The 18,463-nt window shown below is 44.8% G+C and overlaps 2 protein-coding genes across 6 annotated transcripts in view; one reads left to right on the top strand and one right to left on the bottom strand.

Moving 5' to 3' along the window:
• The window catches only part of BMX (BMX non-receptor tyrosine kinase), a 52,215-nt gene that overhangs the window by 10,405 nt on the left and 23,347 nt on the right, over positions 1-18,463 (top strand). For 4 of the 5 annotated variants that reach the window (XM_081793645.1, XM_081793642.1, XM_081793644.1 and 1 more), the window contains exons 5-10: positions 4,176-4,295; positions 6,570-6,634; positions 10,264-10,439; positions 13,335-13,406; positions 14,070-14,123; positions 18,209-18,263. In XM_081793645.1, the coding sequence (XP_081649771.1) occupies positions 4,176-4,295; positions 6,570-6,634; positions 10,264-10,439; positions 13,335-13,406; positions 14,070-14,123; positions 18,209-18,263 (542 nt within the window). The remainder of the gene's footprint in view (positions 1-4,175; positions 4,296-6,569; positions 6,635-10,263; positions 10,440-13,334; positions 13,407-14,069; positions 14,124-18,208; positions 18,264-18,463) is intronic. The other variant, XM_081793643.1, reaches the window with a different exon arrangement.
• ACE2 (angiotensin converting enzyme 2) overlaps positions 14,573-18,463 on the bottom strand; it is a 70,253-nt gene continuing 66,362 nt past the window's right edge. The window contains exon 18 of the mRNA XM_081793641.1: positions 14,573-14,687. Coding sequence (XP_081649767.1) covers positions 14,588-14,687 — 100 coding nt within the window. The 3' untranslated portion in view covers positions 14,573-14,587. The remainder of the gene's footprint in view (positions 14,688-18,463) is intronic.

The following is an 18,463-nucleotide window of genomic DNA, read 5'->3' as shown; positions in this document are numbered from 1 at the left end:
GGCCCAAACCCAGCTTTTGAACCAGGGCAGTAGAAATGCTAGGCAAAACTGGGGATTTCATGAAGCTTCTACTCAGGGATTCTTAGGCTGCTCTGGTGACAACCTTTGGTAGAAGAGACAAAATGGTTAGTAATTTCGTGCTATGATATTTTTCCCTGGGATGTTTTTATTTTAAAGGTAGGTCAGAGTGAGAGGACAGTATATGACTCAAATGAATGACTCTATTGGTGTGATTTCAGGTACTAAGCCCCCAGGCAGGGTACGGTTTTGTTTTAATTCATTTAAGTTTTAGATGCGGGTTCTTTCTCCGTATACTTCAAATTATACCACTGTAGACGATGACCGACTTTGGTGCAAATACATCCTTTTTTTCTTGTTCCACACGCAGGACTTCATCTTCCCTTTGCACGAAAGGGTTTAGCCGCCTATTCTGTAGGTTGAGTGGTCCGGTGAGGGGAGTAGCCTCCCTCTACCCGCTACCAGCGGGGTGAAATGAGAAGGGCATCCCTCTTAGAGACAGACAAATCCGCGTCCAAGTCCTGCTTTGCTGTGTCACCTAATAAAACCATCTCATGTCTCTGGATCTCAGTTTCCCAACCTGTGAAATGGGAGATCACATTTCTTTTTCCCTCGAGTGATCATGAGCCACACACAAATGACGCACATATACACTAAAGTATCCTCCACACCCACGTGAGCCCCTGTGGTTATAGTGGGGCCTCCAGGAGGGGTTTGAGATGCTCCCCACTCAGTCTCCCTTTGGCGGGGTGGGGGGGCTTCGTAGGAGTAGTTGCTATGTAGACACCTCCTGTGTGCAGCTATCAGTCATTCCCTAGAGTCCTTCGTGGGTCCTTCTGGAACTATATATGGCAGGAAGCTTTGGGTTTGGCCCTGGGAAGCTCGGGTAAAGGCAGATGGAAAACAAAGCAAGGCAGGGACAGAGAAGCAAAGGTGAATCTCCTAGCCCCTCATAAAACTTCAGAGAGGCCCTATCACCACATGCACAGTAAGCCACCACATGCACAGTAAGCCATCTGTATCAGTTAGTAATGCTTGGGGGTGCAGGTAAAAAGACACTAAACAGGGGCACCTGGGTGGCTCAGCCGGTCAAGCCTCCAACTCTTGACTTTGGCTCAGGTGGTGATCTCACGGTTCGTGGGTTCGAGCCCCGCATCTGGCTCTGTGCAGCATGGAGCCTTTGAGATTTTCTGTGTGTGTGTGTGTGTGTGTGTGTGTGTGTGTGTCTCCCCCTCCCTCCCTCCTTCCCTCTGTCTTTCTCTCAAAATAAACAAACTTAAAAAACAAAACAAAACGACACCGGACGCTGGCTGAAACAAATGTACATTTGTTCCCCTCACACGGTTAGCAAGTCCAGAGGGAGATGGCCCAGGGCCAATGCAGCAGCCCAGTGAAGTCGGGTAAAGACCCAGGCTCCTCCTAACCTTCTGCTCTGCCATCTGGGAAAGGCTCTGGGAGGCTCTGGGAAAGGCTCTGAGCTTCTTCACAAGCGTAACCTGCAAACTTGTGCACGTGTCATACTGGCCAGAACTGTATCCCACGGCCATTTCTACGTGCAGGGGAGGCTGGAAGACAGTATGTGGGGTTTCCAGCCTTCATGCTGGAAAACAGGAAGAGAGAAGGTGGGTGAGATCGGCTGTCAGGTTGAAGGAAACAAAAGAGGAGCATGGTATCAGCTGTCAGGCTGGCCAACCTGCCACAGGAAAACAAAGAAGTTTCCTCACTTAAATCCTCTCCCCTATGAAGACTTTCTGTCCGTTGTTTAGCTCAGGTATTATAAACCGAGGTGGCGCCGGAGACATAAAACTTTCCAGATAGTAACCTATAGTCGGGAGGTTTGGGCTGACTGAGTGGGGACTCAGGGAGCGTCAGCCACCGTGGTTCTGAATTCAGCTGACCAGATGTGGATAAAGCGTGTCCTTTCCAAAAATGAAAACGGAAGGGGGGTTGACAGGGAAGCTGGCGTCTGTGCATTGGACTCGAGTAGAAACAGCTTGGGGCTGAGTCTCAGAAGTGCTACTTGCTAGGTCTATGACCTTGAGCAAGCTACAGCACCTCCCTGCCCCTCGGCTGACCTAGCTCTGTAAGTGCCGTGACAGGAACAGATGCCTGCAAGGCTGTTGAGTAGATTCAACGAGACGATACACGTGAGGGGAAATATGGAAACTCCTATGTACACGTTAACAGACATGAGTTCCTCTTCTTGTCATCATTAAATGGTGGGAGTGTCACAACGTGGACTTTTGGACTCGGTTGGAAAAGAGTTACTCACCCAGGAATCGAAATTCATTCGTGCAGTAGGAAATAACAGGAATCCTGGCCTGGTGGGGTAGGGGTGGGGCGCGGTAGGAGCCCGGAGAGTAGGAAGGCAAGTAATATGCCCAAGGAATTGCAATGGCCATTTGGGGACCAAGGTCAGAAACTAGTGTGTTGCAATCTTATTTTTTAATGTTTATTTATTTTGAGAAAGAGAGAGAGAGCATGTGCACACACAAGCAAGTGGGGGAGGGGCAGGGAGAGAGGGAGACACGGAATCCCAAGCAGGCTCCATCCTCAGTGCAGAGCCCGACCCAGGGCTCGATCTCATGACCGTGAGATCATGAACTGAGCCGAAATCAAGAGCCTGATGTTTAACTGACTGAGCCACCCAGATGCCCCTAGTGTATTGTATTCTTAACCCCATTTGCTTTTTGTTACTTCTGGAATAATTTCCCTTTAGTTCCCATTAATATTTAGTAAAGTTTTTTTTTTAATGCTAGCACTTTCAGCTAAGCTGAGCTGAGCTAAACTAAGGGAACGATGACACTAAAACCTACTGTTCACTGAACACCTGCTCTGAGCCAAACTCTACGCTGGATGCTTTACATACATAAAGACTGGATATGATCCACTGACCCAGCCAAGCAGTTCTTATCTCCAAACACTTCCTTGAATCAGAGCAGGACTCTCCTGGGACTAATATAAGGAGTCCTTAAGATGAATATAAAATCAAGAAGAAAAGAATTGAAGTCACATATAGAACCAGCCCTCCCCACCTAGAAAACCTTCTTGAACTGATCTCTACTAAGACCTCGTGGGTTTCTCTGCTGTATTTTGAGAGAGGCTAATTTGGTGTAGACACGGGATTCTACTCCAGTATTAGAATTTCATTTCTCTGGATTAAACATTGCCCTGCTCCCATATACATATTTTTAAATATGCACATATTCCTAGAAAAGGAGCCCCACAAACCATTCGTTCTTTAGTGTAAACAAGTCAAAGCCATGAAAGACAAAGCAGGGATGAGGGATGGTTCCAGATCAAGGGAAACTAGAAAACTAAATGCCATATGTGATTCTGGATTGGATCCCCAATCAGAAACAGTGAATAATTATAAAGGGTATTATTGAAACAGTTGGAACAATATTGAATATAAAATATTCAGGAAGACTATTGTATCATGTTAAGTTTCCTGAATTTGATAATGGTATTGCGGTTGTGTAAGGGACTGTCGCTGCTAACAGAAGTTATGTGCTGAGGTATTTATGGGTGATATTTTCTAGGTCATGATATCTGCAACGTACTCTCAAATGGTTAACAAAACATAACAACTTAAAAATTTTTAATAATAATCATATGTATGCACAAAGAGAAAGATAAAGCAAATGTGGCAAACAGTTAAAAATTGATGAATCTGGGTGAAGGGTATATGGACGTCTGTTGTACCAGTCTTCAAACTCATCGGTATGTTTGAAATGTTTCAAAATGAAGAGTGGAGGGAAGTACATGTTGCTGAGAACCTTCTTTCCCTCTTGCTAAGATTTAGTCCTATCCTCCAGCCTCCTACAAGAGAACACCATGTACCATAACCCCCTTACTATCTTTACAGATGTATTTCTAACACCCTAGATCACCGAGTTGATCCGCATATACATTTTCTAGTTTTTTGGGTAAGGCTGATACAAGTTATTGTGTCGTTCTCACTATATGCCAGGTTCAACGTTTTTTTTTGGTTTCTTGGTTTTTTTTGGCTTATTAACTTCTGAGTGAAAGACATGTCCTTCGGGAACCATTAAATAAGGTTTTCATTGTTCTGTGATAACAGCACTTACTGAACGTGTTTCTTCTCTTGGGCCAACGTTTGCTCATGCTGTGTTTTCTTCCTGCCTGTTCCCCAGAGATAAGGGGCAACCCCCACCTGCTGATCAAGTACCACAGTGGGTTCTTCGTGGATGGAAAGTTCCTGTGCTGCCAGCAGAGCTGCAAAGCGGCCCCAGGATGTACCCTCTGGGAAGCATGTAATGTGACCCTTTTGTTGGGCTGGACCCGGGGTGGACGCTGCCCCGTTAGGCAAACCTGCCAAATTCCATAATAGCTCACCAAGTTCGGGAAAACAAGATGTGCCAGATTGGTTGACATCATGAAAATCCAGCCTCAAAAAATGCTAGCGGGCAGATGAAGCCCAGTTCTAGAGTCGATTGAGTCATGTTCACTAAAATAATAACAATATTAACATCCGGCATTCTTTCATGAGAAAGGTTTTTTTTTTAATTGGAATCATGAATCAATCAAGCTGTTTATTTCCTCCCATAATTCTTCCTGGTTTAACATAAACACCAAATGGGTAGAATGTGGTGAACATATCACCATGGTTCATAACATAAAATAATAAATCAGAAAAACCACCATTCTGTAAAAAAATATGTCACAGGATAAAATGTAACTAACACTTTTAATCACCATAGATACCAAAGTGACGGACGACCTAATTTTAAAAGGCATATTTAAAGGATTTGCCATTTCTGTACGTGTTTATTGGTTTCTTAATAACGTCACAGAAGGTAGTGAAGGGTTTGCCTTAAGTGCAATCAGATTCTGTCCAGAGTTATATTCCTAAGAAAATCTGCCTGAGACTTTATCTGGGGACAGAAAAGAAAGCCCACCCAGTGGCTTTAAAGGGTTAACAGAGGGAAGGAATTAGGTTGTTTTCTGCTTGTGCCCTATGGGGTCCCCTTCCATCTCCAGGATACTTACCTGAGGCAGTCCCACATATTTTAGACGCGTATCACTGTTTCGCAATATTAAGTTGCAAATAAATTAAAAAGGAGAACTTATTCTGGGAGCGGTTTTACCAGCCTGGGCAAAATATGCGAGGATTCCACCTTTAACGAATTGAATGAGATCAGCGGTGTGATCCCACTTCATGAACTGTAAGACACACAGGGACATGAGCTATTATTCAACTTCACTCCATCACGGTATTCACCCCTGACAGTCACATTGATGGCGTTACTAGTAATTTGGCAACAAAATCAATGAGTAAATGTTCATTGTGTTTTCTATCTTAATTAGACTACACAATGAATACTTATTAATCTTAAGTATACCACATTGCCCTTTATACTCACCAATTATAGTGGTTTAATGAACTATATAGAAATTGTTGTCTATGGATCCTCCCTCCACTGTAAGGGACTAAGGAATAATGTTTCCTTACAGCATTAATTATCCCCCGCACTTATTCTGTTCAAGATCTGGCATCATTACCCAGCAGGCCAGATTCTAGCTCTGACCTTACCGCCCTAACTCCCTGGGAAGAAGCGGGGGAAAAAGGGCAGAGAGAGCACTGCCTCGGGATTATCTTCCTAGGCTCTGCCTGGATGGCATCTGCCATGCATTCTGGGTGCAACAGGCTCTTTGCCAGCCTCTGAAGAAAACTACAGAATTTGCGGGTGCTGTGGCCCATGAGCAGCTATGATATTGTCTATTTGCCCAAGTAGAACTTCCTGCCTTGGCCTTCTCTGCTGAGTTACAGGGTAGCCCCTGGGTACAGTTACTTGGAAGGAAACAGTTGAGAGTCTTTGCTTCCTTCTGTCTCCAAAATGCCCTAGACCACTCCTTTTCTGGGACACATGGCCTATAAGTAAGTTTACCATGCGCCCCAGTTTGTTTGCATCAGTCTCCTTCTGCAGCTGGGGACCTGGCGTAATTATTAAAAGCTACCGATCCCTGTAAGGAATGTTCCAGCGTGGTTAGTACACCACACGGCCACTGTACTTACAAGGCACCTGACGGCTTCACCCTCATGGCTGGGCATCTACCCACAGGCGCAAGTGGAAAGAGAAACCAACAACTACCATAAGAAATGAAAAAAAAAAAAAAGCATAGGATAGGTTTGTTCACTCATAAATCAGCTACTTACAAGCATCTTGTATGCGTTACTCCAAGAGGAATCAGACATGGATTCTGACCCCAAGCCTCATAGGTATTACCCAACGAGATTAGACATCTGTACTTCAAATACAGGGTGGAAATGAGATATAAATTAACAGTTTAAAGGATTGAGAGGAATCTGAATTTTTTATCTGTTTGGGGAGAATACTGATCACCAGAGGCGGAGGAGTGGTGTTGGGTGTTACACAGGAAAGTAACAACATCACTCCAAAGGGTGCGTCTGAATTCATTTCATCTGAAGCACTGATCACATAAGCTAGTTCATTCTTTTCATTCATGACACTGGGTGCTTGCTTTGTTTAAAGTTCCTTCTGATACGACTTGGCTTTGCTTTTCAGATGCTGATCTGCACGTCACAACCCATGAAGAGAAACACAGGGCTCCCACCTTCCCAGACAGAGTGGTAAGTCAATATTAAAAAAAAAAAATGTTTGCATAGTCAGGATATATTACATAAACCATGAGTTGCCGGATTCAAGAGTGGAAAATATGGGCCTCATTCAGACTGCTCAGCAAAGAGAGGGAAACCGTGAGTTATCACCAAGAGCAATGGCAGTATCGAATGATACTGTTGTAGTTAATGCCTTTTCTAACCTATAAGCACATAAGAGTCACCAAACAATGGGTGCAAGCAGGAGAAGTCCTTAAGATGGCATCACATGTAACAGGCAGCTGTTACTTACCGCCATGCCTCCCCCAGCACCAGCATGGCCAAGTCGGCCTCACGTGAATATTCTAGAGAAGGAATGGGCACAAGCAGAAACTAACCTAAGTCTTTCCCCCCATTATCCCTTCAAAGCCACTTGGTGTGCTTTTTTTCTCTGTCTCTGAACAGAATCTCCAGGAGATGCCCCAGTTTTCTGGTCACTCTCCTTTGAAATAAAATTTCCCAATGACTCGTAGTCATGGGAAGAACCTCTAAATTGTCCCATCCGATGTTATCATCCTACCACTCCGAACATCACTCTGAGTGACAACTCCTCCCCTTCACATGGCTCAGATGGAAGCCTGCTTCGGGTGAGGGTCATGAAGAAGCTGAAATTTCTGACTCTTTCACAGTTGGGCCCCAGGAAGAGGGGGGCTAATGAAAAACAGTTATACGTGGCTGATCCCATCATGACTCAGTAGGGGTGGCTTCTGGGTGAGACAGTTTTCCAGTGCTGATTCTTTAGCCTCTGGGCAACTTGTGTGGGTTTGCCGCGAGAGCGCAGACCCAAATGTAGTTTTATGACAGAGGGAATGTCTTCACCTTTAGCTCTTGGGTTTCTGGTCCTCGCATTTTGCTGAGCCAATTCACCCATCTCAGGAAGAGTTCCTTTCAAGATGGCTCCCAGCCAACCCTCTCCCCAGCGTGGACTTGGCCTCCAGGAAAACAAACAAAACCTGGACTTCTCTGGTTAGGACCACAGTCTGTGGCTCACTGTGCCTCACACGACAGGCTGCTGCTCTGCTTTTGCTCTGCCTTCCTGGGTTTGTAGCCTTCGCTCCTGCTTTTCGGCTTCCCAGGCAGGTGTCAGCCTCCTCGCATGCCAGAGGACACATAAAGTGGCCTCCCAATGATCCTCTGGAAGCCGTCCTCAAAGTAAAGGAGGGTCTCTACCCATCCATCAGCTCTCTGGTGTCTTGGGTACTTATTTTCAGCGGTACACATTCACACACACTTCTCCCTTTCCGAGTCAAAACCATATAATTTTTGTGAACCAACATGCGGGACAAAAAGAAATCCACTACTGGAGTAGGTTAAATCGTGTCAATTGCTTCTAAAGGAAGCACAGCCATGCTGAAGCCTTGGTGGTGGACCCCCGGCATCCAGAACTGTGAGAGAACAAATTTCCGTTGTTTTAATCCACTAGATGCGTACCGATCTGTTATGGCAGCCTAAGGAAACTAATACAGTTATGAAGGCTTGAGGGTTTTATTGTTATCGGCAACATTGCTATTTTGGTTTGCGTCCATGCTCTAGTCCTGAAGCTTGGAATTTATGGCCTTGTAAAACACCTAACAGCAATGTCCAGAATAAGCAAACCTACAGGGACAAGAGGTTGAGAGGAGTGGGGCCGGGATGGAAATGGGGAGAGGCCGCTAATGTGCACAGGGGCCCCACAGGAGTGCCAGCAAGGTGCTTGGACCGGATTGTGGTGGTGGTTGCCCAACTTGACAAATTTACTGAAAGTCACTGAATCCTACCCTTATAAAAGGTAAATTTTATGGTATGCAAATTCTAATCCAATACAATTTATTTGAAACAAATCTAAGAGCTGGGGATAATTTAGGAGCCAGAAACCACTGCATCTAATCTCTGGCCAGGAATTGTTCGGGAAATGTGCTGAAGATTATCAGGCCGGCACATCAGTGGTCAAGGGTTTCTAAGTCTGTTTTGATTGTAAGTTGCCCTAAGGGATCAGGGATCAGAGCGAGTATCGTGAAAAGCATGTTTTCCTTTGTTTCGTTTTTTATCAGAACATTCAGGAGAGAACTTACTTTGCGGAGCTGAGGAAATTAAAAATCCACCTTCTAGCCGGTCTGTTCAGATTTCCGTTTAGGGAACTTTCCACTGCATTTATCTCTGGGCAGAACCACGGCATAGCTCATAAACAGCAGTGTCCTGCATAACTAAAATTTCCAGGATGTCGATCCCTGAAAAAAAAAAAAGTAAAAATACAAGTATGAAAAATTGAGAGCTTATACATTGTTCTGTGAAGTTTTAACTGAAATATAACATGCACTTAGAAAAGTATACAAGTCCTACGTGTTTAGCTGGATGCCTTTTCACAAACGGAACCCATCTGCGTAACTCTCACTCAAATTAAGGAACAGCACGTCACAGAACCCCAGGGGTGCCATCATGTTCCTTTTTGGTCACTCCATCCCCCCGAGAGTAATCACTAGCTTGACTTATAACTTCATAGATTACTTGCTTGGTTTTGACCTTTATATAAATGGAATCTGAAAGCATAGAGCCATTTATTATCTGTCTTATGACTTTAGGGTATGGTTGTAGTCGATTCTCGTTGCTGTACACAATTCTACTGTGTGAGGACACCACCGTGGTAGTTTCATTGCTGCTGTAACAAACTACCCCAAATTTTGTGACTTAGAGCAACACGAATGTATTCTCTTGAAGTGTCGAAGGTCAGAAGTCTAAAATAAAATGGGCCCACACGGCTGTATTCCTTCTAGAGGCTTTAGGAGGAAAAAATGTATCTCCTTGCCTTTTCCAGCTTCTTTTCCAGCTTCTAGAGGCGACCTACATTCTCGGTTTCTGGCCCTCTCCTCCATCTTCAGGGCCAGAAGGGTAGCATCTTCTGCTTAGTATAAAATATGTTTATTCTTTTACCCTTTTAATTTTTTTTTTAACGTTTATTTATTTTTGAGACAGAGAGAGACAGAGCATGAACGGGGGAGGGTCAGAGAGAGGGAGACACAGAATCTGAAATAGGCACCAGGCTCTGAGCTGTCAGCACAGAGCCCGACGCGGGGCTCGAACTCACAGACCGTGAGATCATGACCTGAGCCGAAGTCGGCCGCTTAACCGACTGAGCCACCCAGGCGCCCCAATTCTTTTACCCTTTTAATGGGCATTTCGGTTCTTTCCAGGTTTTATCTAATTGGGATAATTCTGCTGTGAACATTCTTTTACATGTCTTTTGATTTCAATGTTGGGTGTGCATATAGACTTTCTGAATCATAGGGTATGTGCACACCCAGCTTTCGATCTTGCAGACAGCTCTTCAGTGTGGTTATGCACCCCAACCAGCAAAGCGTGAGCATTCCGGTTGCTCTGTCCTTATCTTTGCCAATTCTCCGTATCGGCCTTTTCTTTCTTTTCTCTTTTTTTCTTTTCTTTTCCTTTTCTTTCCTTTTCTTTTTCTTTCCTTCTTCCTTCTTTCCTTCCTTCCTTTCATAGTTTCCTTTCTTTTCTTTCTTGCCCTCCTTCTACCCTTTTTAAGAGCTCATATACTTGGCCTGTTAGTTCCCAGTGCACAAATCAGTGCCTCACTCTGATGTATTAAAATCTCTTCTCCTCCAAAGCTGAAGATTCCTCGAGCGGTTCCTATTTTCAAAATGAATGAAGCATCTTCAAGTACCACTGTCGCCCAGTATGACAGTGACTCCAAGAAAAACTATGGCTCCCAGCTAAACGTCAATTTGCAGCATATTCCAAGAGAAGACTGCCCTGACTGGTGGCAAGTAAGAAAACTGAAAAGGTAAACTTAAGCTTTTCGTGCAGCTGCCCGCATGTAGGATAGACATTACCTCGCTGCCTTGGACCCCAGCCTCAAAGCTGTCCATGTAGGCCTTGGCTGTGCTAGGGCTGTCCTCTCAGGAAACGCTCAGTGCTTGAACTGGGAGCCTGGGCCAGCGGCAGCCCCACTGGGACAGAACAGCATAGACTTTCCATTTAGATGATCTCAACTGTGAGCTAAGCAACACTTGTGCGTTTTGTTCCCACCTCTTTCTCTCCCCCTTTCCCCGATAACCTTATGTGCCAGAACTCGGAATCTTTAAAATATATCCTTTACGTGAGACCATGTAGGGTGGGCTAACTTTTGTAATGTGCTTACAAATGACAAGTAACACTCCCGGCGAGGCTTCGGCTGCCCTCTCAGGATGTACACCACCACCTCTCCTGACAGGACTGGCCTTCTCAGAGAGTTTTTGGGTTTTGGTTTTTTTTTTTTAATTTTTCACATTTTGAGAGAGAGAACGTACATGCGTGGGAACGGGGGAGGTGCAGACAGAGAGAGAGAGAGAGAGAGAGAGAGAATCCTAAGCAGGCTCCGTGCTGTCAGCACAGAGCCCCATGAGGGGCTCGATCTCATGACCCTGAGATCATGACCTGAGCCGAAATCAAGAGTCGGACGCTTAGCTGACTGAGCCACCCAGGTGCCCCAGGTCTTCTCACATTTTTAAGCCAAAAGATGCCACCTAAAGGCAGAATTAAAACTGCCTCGAAGGTAGCACCTAAACTGCATCCCGCCAGGGACCAAAGCAGCCCCATCCGTGCTGCTCAGTAAAGACCGAATTGAATCGCAAGACGACAACAGAGAACGGGTCAAGGAGCACAACATCTCTCTGACTCCCCGGGCCTCTCCTTTCTTTGTTTTCTCCCTCGGGCTCTGATTCTTTTATTCTTTCCATCCTCATCATTTTTATCTAAAGCAAATGCCTCACTGTACCCACGATACAGTCCTGGGCCACAGAGAACTTGGAAGAATGTGAGGGAATTCCTGTAGTTGCTTTCGGTTTAGCAAGTTGTGGTACCTCTCGTTTCAAAGTGGAGCTAGAATCCCGGTGTGTTAATCTACACCGGCTGCCTGAGGGGATGTGTTACATTTATTTGCCCGCAACCCAGTGTTCCTGTGGAAGGAGACCATCCATAGACGCAGATCCTAGCAGAGTGGGTGTCACGTCAACTTTGTGCCAGGTCCCCTCGCTGCCGGAAGCCCCGGGGATTTGGCGAGGAAGGCGTGCGGCGAAAGTGATCAGTATTCAAATGAGCAGTCAGCACCACCGAGTCACAGGAGCTTGGTAGGGCCCCCAACCCCTGGATGGCCAGATCCTACCTTTATTGAAAATATCGACATGTCATTCAGCATGGATTTTTTTGCATGAATTTTTATTTAAAAAATATTTCATGAAAACACAATTTATCTTGACTGCTGAGCTTTTCTGACACCCCCCAAGATTTAGTCCTGACCTTGGATTTTTCCCTAGAACTTGAGAAAGCTAGTTATCTGAACAAAGAATTGATTAATCACTTCTTTGTGTGAGTAGCATTACATCGGTGAGTGAATGATGATAATTGCTAAAAGGTCTTCATGGAGATTGAATTTTTAAAATGCAGCCATGATTCTTAGCTCATGTAAGTAGATAATACTTTTTATCAATTACCCTCGCTTGAAGTGCTTTTTAATTTTTTCTGAGTAGTAACATAATGCATGCTTTCATGAATTGCAGAATATCCAACATACATTGCTCTAGAATGTTCCGTAGGAACATGTTAATGTGTATAGAGAATTACTTCAGATCTTGGACATTTTTTCCTACTTAAATACATGAGGATATACTTAAGTCTTAATTTGAAAAAAATATTGAATGGTGATAAAACATAACCTACATTTTACCATCTTGGTCATTTTTAAGTGTGCAGTTCAGAGGCGCTAGGTACATTCTCACTGTTGTGCAACCTACCCGATTATTTTGAATGTCTATGTAGTGTTCTATCATACAGATAAACCTAAGAGATACACTATCAATGGATATTCTCCGCGTGTTCTTAAAAACAACATCAAAGCTAAATAAATTGCTTAGCGCTTTAAAATAAGCTTTGTGGGGCACCTGCTTGGCTGAGTCAGTACAGCACACGACTCTTGATCTCAGGGTTGTGAATTAAGTCCCACATTGGGCACGGAGCCTACTTAAAAAATAATAAAGTAAAATAAGAGTTGTCTTATGAAGAGATGGAAGTAAAAAAGCCACGCTAGTGAGCAAAGCTCTTTGGAAGGCAGAGAGGGAGGCATTCCAGTGTTGTGGTTTTGAAAAAGAGCCTGAGATCTGAAGGCAAGCAGGAAATAGGTCCCACATTCCAAACAAACCAGCCTCTGGACTTGGAGAGGTAGGCACTTCCTCATGCTCCGCTTAACGCCCAAGACGAAGAGGGAAAATGATGCACACGGCAGAGGGTGATGAAGATCCCGCGGGAGCACGTGTGTCCACGTGGAGTTAGAAGTTGAGTATTTTCAAGGCTTTTAATTGCAATCGCAACAGCCAAGAGGAAAATTACATTTTAAAATATATAAGGGACCGAATGCTTGCATATCTGTAAGAAAACCAGGGCAAACCCACCCAAGATGATTTATTAATCCAACTTTTCTACTAACAGTTCTCTTTCGTTTAGGAACACTGTCAAACTACTGCTGGTTACTGGGGTCCCCGCAAGGACAAAAATGTGAAAATGACTCATTAGCTTAAATTCCCAAACCAAGTGAAATGGACAGGCCAAAATGTTAAATGAAGCTAGAAGATATCTAACACAACTATTTGTGTCATTTAACATTTATAAATAAACATAAATTTACGAAACGTATCTTTTGTCGTAGCAGTGAAGATTTCGCATGTGGCAACCAGAGGGAAAGGACTGTCGTAAATCACAGCACCTCAAAGATGTCATGGTAAATCAAATTCAGATATTCCTTTACACCTAGGATTTGCTTCCATTTGCAGGAAAACTAAGCACATTTGCAATCATTTTGCAGCTAGACTTCATGTTTAAGGTAAATGCAAACCAAAAAAATTCACATACTTTGCCCCTCTGAAACCTTAAGTTGGTCTGAGCCGATGGCTCATGGGTTACACTTCTCCTCGCACTGATATGTCCTGTCCGTTGGTCGTGATATCCACTGGTGTTAGCATGAACAGTGGAATACGTGGCTTGGGCATCTCTAGGAGGAAAAACCACCTAGAGTTGAGTAACTCTTCTCTAAGAATTGCTCTCCACACAACCCAGATGCTTTTTTTAACGTTATACTACAGCTGTCACCGAAGGCATTCATCTATTTCATGAGCCTGCTCTTCAAAAGAGTCAAACAAACCCACATTCCTGGGGGCCTCCCGTATCAAAGAGCCATTTTCTCATTAAACTGGGCATGAGCTCAACTTTTGAGTGGTTCTCTCTTCGCTTTGCAGATACCTCCCCAGGTACAAAGAGGGAACCCTAAGGGTCTAAATTTTATTTACGGGGTGAAAGCAGGGAGGGATTTGATATTGCACTGCTAGGTGATTGCATTATTTCTTGGTGGGTTTTTTGCATTCATGTTGTTTCCTCTCTTCCTAAGGGGATTCCCCGAGTCAAGTTCATCTGAAGAAGAGGAAAACCTGGATGACTATGAGTGAGTTTTGAAAGTCTTCTGTATTCCTCTAAAACTAACATAGATGTTTCTATTCTATTCTTCCCCAAAGGCATTAAAGCAGATGGCTGGGACTTGCTCAGGAGGCTGTATTTACAAGGGTAAACTCATGTGAGGTTCTGGGCCATTTATCTGGATGACAGGTGATAATGAGCTAGACTGTTACTAAGGGAAATATTTTTCCTCAATCTGGATCATCTAACCTAGCTATACATATTCATTGGATTTATCGTATACCTGGAGTTCCCTTCATTTCACTTTGTCTTCGTAGATACAAGATATGACATTTAGACAGAGAAACAGTGCACTATTGAACATTGTACCTGGGGCGCCTGGATGGCTCAGTTGTATAAGCATCTGACTTCAGCTCATGTCATGATCTCCGGTTCGTGGGTTTGAGCCCTGTGTCAGGCTCTGTGCTGACAGCGCAGAGCCTGGAGCCTGTTTCAGATTCTGTGTCTCCCCCTCTTTCTGCCTCTCCCCGGCTCATGCTCTCTCTCTCTGAAAAATAAATAAACATTAAAAAAAGTATTGCACCGGGACATCAGGCACAAACCAGACTCTTCTGGGCAAATACAAATGTGTGATCACCCCAACTATACTGAGACAGGTTGGCCTGAGGGGCCGTTAGGATCCTTTCCAACATCTAAGACTGAATCCTTCTACAAATAGGGACAAATAAGTCCCCTGAGCTTTATTTAAAAGTGGCATTAAGGAGAGGCAGGAGTGATAGGACAGACTGCGTCTCTTAGACACCTACTACCCAATGGCGGCTAAGTTGCTCGAACACCAGGATTATACTGTTTTTAGTTCTGTCTTTGTATGAGTGCTGTCACTGATGTATTGGCTCTAGGTACAGTGAGAGGTTTTATGAAGTACACGTCACTGTTTCGACTCTTTGTCTTACCTCCAACCCAGCCTGGCCCTAGCCATCCGTGCCACGTCAGGGAAGACAGGCTGTATGCCTTAAACCTCCACAGCGTGGCCTTTTTACCACCTTCTGGCTCCCCTTTATCTCCACCTTCTTCCCCGACATCCACCCTCAGGAAAGCCTCTGATGGAACAATTCAAACTAAGTGAGAAACACCAGCACAAAAATTATCCAAAGATGGGAATGCAAGCTGGTGCAGCCACTCTGGAAAACAGTAGGGAGGTTCCTCAAAAAATTAAAAATAGAACTACCCTATGACCCAGCAATGGCACTACTAGGCATGTATCCATGGGATACAGGGGTGCTGTTTCGAAGGGACGCATGCACCCCTATGTTTCTAGCAGCACTATCAGCAATAGCCAAAGTAGGGAAAGAGCCCAAATGTCCATCGATGGATGAATGGATAAAGAAGATGTGGTATATATACACAATGGAATATTACTCGGTGATCAAAAAGAATGAAATCTTGCCATTTGCAACTATGTGGATGGAACTGGAGGGTATTATGCTAAGTGAAATTAGTCAGAGAAAGACAAAAATCCTAGGACTTCACTCATATGAGGACTTTAAGAGACAAAACAGATGAACATAAGGGAAGGGAAACAAAAATAATATAAAAACAGGAAGGGGGACAAAACAGAAGAGACTCATGGAGAACAAACTGAGGGTTACTGGAGGGGTTGTGGGGGGGGGGGGGATGGGCTAAACGGGTAAGGGGCATTAAGGAATCTACTCCTGAAATCATTGTTGCACTATATGCTAACTAATTTGGATGTAAATTTAAAAAAATTAAATAAAAAAAAAGAGACCCGGGGGCCCCTGGCTTTCTTAGTCAGTTGAAAAACAAACAAACAACAAGAAAAAATATCCAAAGATAATAGCACTTTGATAGATGACAACCAAAGGGAGTGACCTTCTAATTGTGGGTTTTAGTCGTTAGCATTTCGATGAATTGGAAGTCTTCCTTTGCTTTGGAAAGTCCTGATCTGACCATAAACAGAGTCTCTATCTGCATCATTTCTAAATTCAAATGGTGCATGAGAGGTGTGCATTGGGGAATCCATCAGGAAAGACCTGCCCTCTTCAAAGTCAAAGACACGCCGCAGGGAAATCAGATCCAGAGGGCTGTGTGATCTGGGGCTCAGCCCCTTGCACTGTGCTTGGTGCCCCCAGCTTCTCCCTCTATCAGTGGCCCTGAAGCATTTGTTTTGCGGCCAGAACTTCATGAGCAATTCTATTCTGTTCTACTGAAGGCTGAGTCACCGAGGTTTAAATGGAATATCACACCTCAGGGCAAGGCCTAAGCCTCTGCTGCTCTGACACTGACATACTGAAATCTTTTTTAAAAACAGAGTCAGACCCCAACAAAATGACGACACAGGCAGAGTGTACATGCGTGTATGGGGGGGAGGGGCTTATTCACAATGTTACCTTGCTTCTCCAGGCTTCTCTCCTTCTTCCTGACCATCCCTGTCTTCTATCTCCCATGGGGATGTATCCTCAATCATGTTCCCTGAGGAGTCTCTTGGTTAGCTATGATTAGCTTAAAATATTAAGTAATAAAATGATCGGTTAATATCTCAAGTTTTAATTATATAGTATCTATAAAGGTAGAATTAGAAGAGCCTTGTTTTTTAGAAGAGACTTTTAAACTTCTCAAATTCAACCCTCATCCTAATCTTACAAATGGGTAATTCCAAGGTCAAGAAAGGCTAAGTGGCTTGTCCAAAGCCGTACAACTACTTATTAGGAAGTTACGTCTAGAACCCAGAACTCCAAGCTGGCTGATGGCTCTTGCCACTTCATTAGCCTGCCCACCAGCTGACACTTCCGTCCCCCGCCCCCCACAGCACACCCTCACCCTCAGGTATTTCTTCCCTCCTCGGGTATTATCTTCTAGCCAGAGGGTCCTTGTGAGCCCCAAACCCATGCCCCCTCCCACCTCACACCCTGGTCGCTTCCTTAGTATGACATTGTTGCCAAGGCCAAAAGACTACAGACATCATTGATCCCACGTGAGAAACAACTCTGTGGACTGTTGAGCTCTCCACACAAAGTAAGACGTGATGCTCTTGGCTAACTCAGTGAAACAGGCAGTATTTAAAGATTACACCCGGCTATCCCACATCATCTTTTTCTCGGGTGGCTATAACTCTTACTGTCTTAATATAACCACAGGGGCTTATGTATTGCTATCCTGCAAATAAAAAAGATTTGTGAGAAAAGCATTTGCTTTGAAAGTGGATGCTATAAAGGGTGCCTCTATCAGATTATTACAAGAAAAATATAGGGTTGAGGGGCTGCCTGCGTGGCTCAGTTGGTTAAGCATCTGACTCTTCGTTTCGGCCCAGATCACGACCTCATGGTTCCCGGGATCGAGCCCCATGTTGGACTCTGCACTGACAGCGCAGAGCCTGCTTGGGATTCTCTGTCTCCTCTCTCTCTGCCCCTCCTCCGCTCAGTTGCGTGCTCTCTCTCTCTCTCTCTCTCTCAAAATAAATAAATATTTTTAAATTTTTTTTAACGTTTTATTTATTTTTGAGACAGAGAGAGACAGAGCATGAACGGGGGAGGGGCAGAGAGAGAGGGAGACACAGAATCTGAAACAGGCTCCAGGCTCTGAGCCATCAGCACAGAGCCCGACGCGGGGCTCGAACTCACAGACCGTGAGATCGTGACCTGAGCTGAAGTCGGGCGCTTAACCGACTGAGCCACCCAGGCGCCCCAATAAATATTTTTAAAAATGTAAAAGAAAAACATACAGTTCAAAGACAGGAACTTTCATCTTTGGCAACCCCAGCTTTCCCAGTGGGATATTCTTCATTGGTCTAATCTCTGGCTCTCGCTCAAAACGGCGAAACACAGAACTTAGGGACCAGCTAGGAGGCCAACGGTTCGTCAGCGCCAGCCCGTGTGAAAATACAGACATGCGGGCCCCACCCCACAAGCATCATTAGGTGGTGGAGACTCCGGAATCTGTATTTTTGAAAAGCTCCTCAGGTGATTCTCTGGAGCAGTCACGTTGGGAAGTCCCCGAGGGAGGCCGACACCTCCTTTGACCCGCCAGAAGGTGGGGTCATCAGCGATGCAGTCAAAAACCACTGACTCTCAAATACGCAATTCTTTCTCGTTGCAGCTGGTTTGCAGGTAACATCTCCAGGTCACAGTCTGAGCAGTTACTGAGACAAAAGGTAAACAGTCGAGTTTTTACAGTAGCCTCTAAGACTCTCTCCCGCTGGGCCCGGGGGGGGGGGGGCGGGGGGGGGGGAAGCGCTTCTCATAGAAAGCGGGGGGCTAACCATACAGTCACGTCATCACGGGGTCCGCCCCCTGGGGTACCGGGCCCTTGCCATTTAGCCGCTTCCTCTGCTTCCAGTATCGGTGGTTTGAA

The sequence above is a fragment of the Panthera onca genome, chromosome X, assembly GCF_046562875.1.
Source record: "Panthera onca isolate mPanOnc1 chromosome X, mPanOnc1 haplotype 2, whole genome shotgun sequence".
Classification (NCBI taxonomy): domain Eukaryota; kingdom Metazoa; phylum Chordata; class Mammalia; order Carnivora; family Felidae; genus Panthera; species Panthera onca.
Note: the sequence above shows the minus strand (reverse complement) of the source record. Positions and strands in the feature narration are given on the sequence as shown.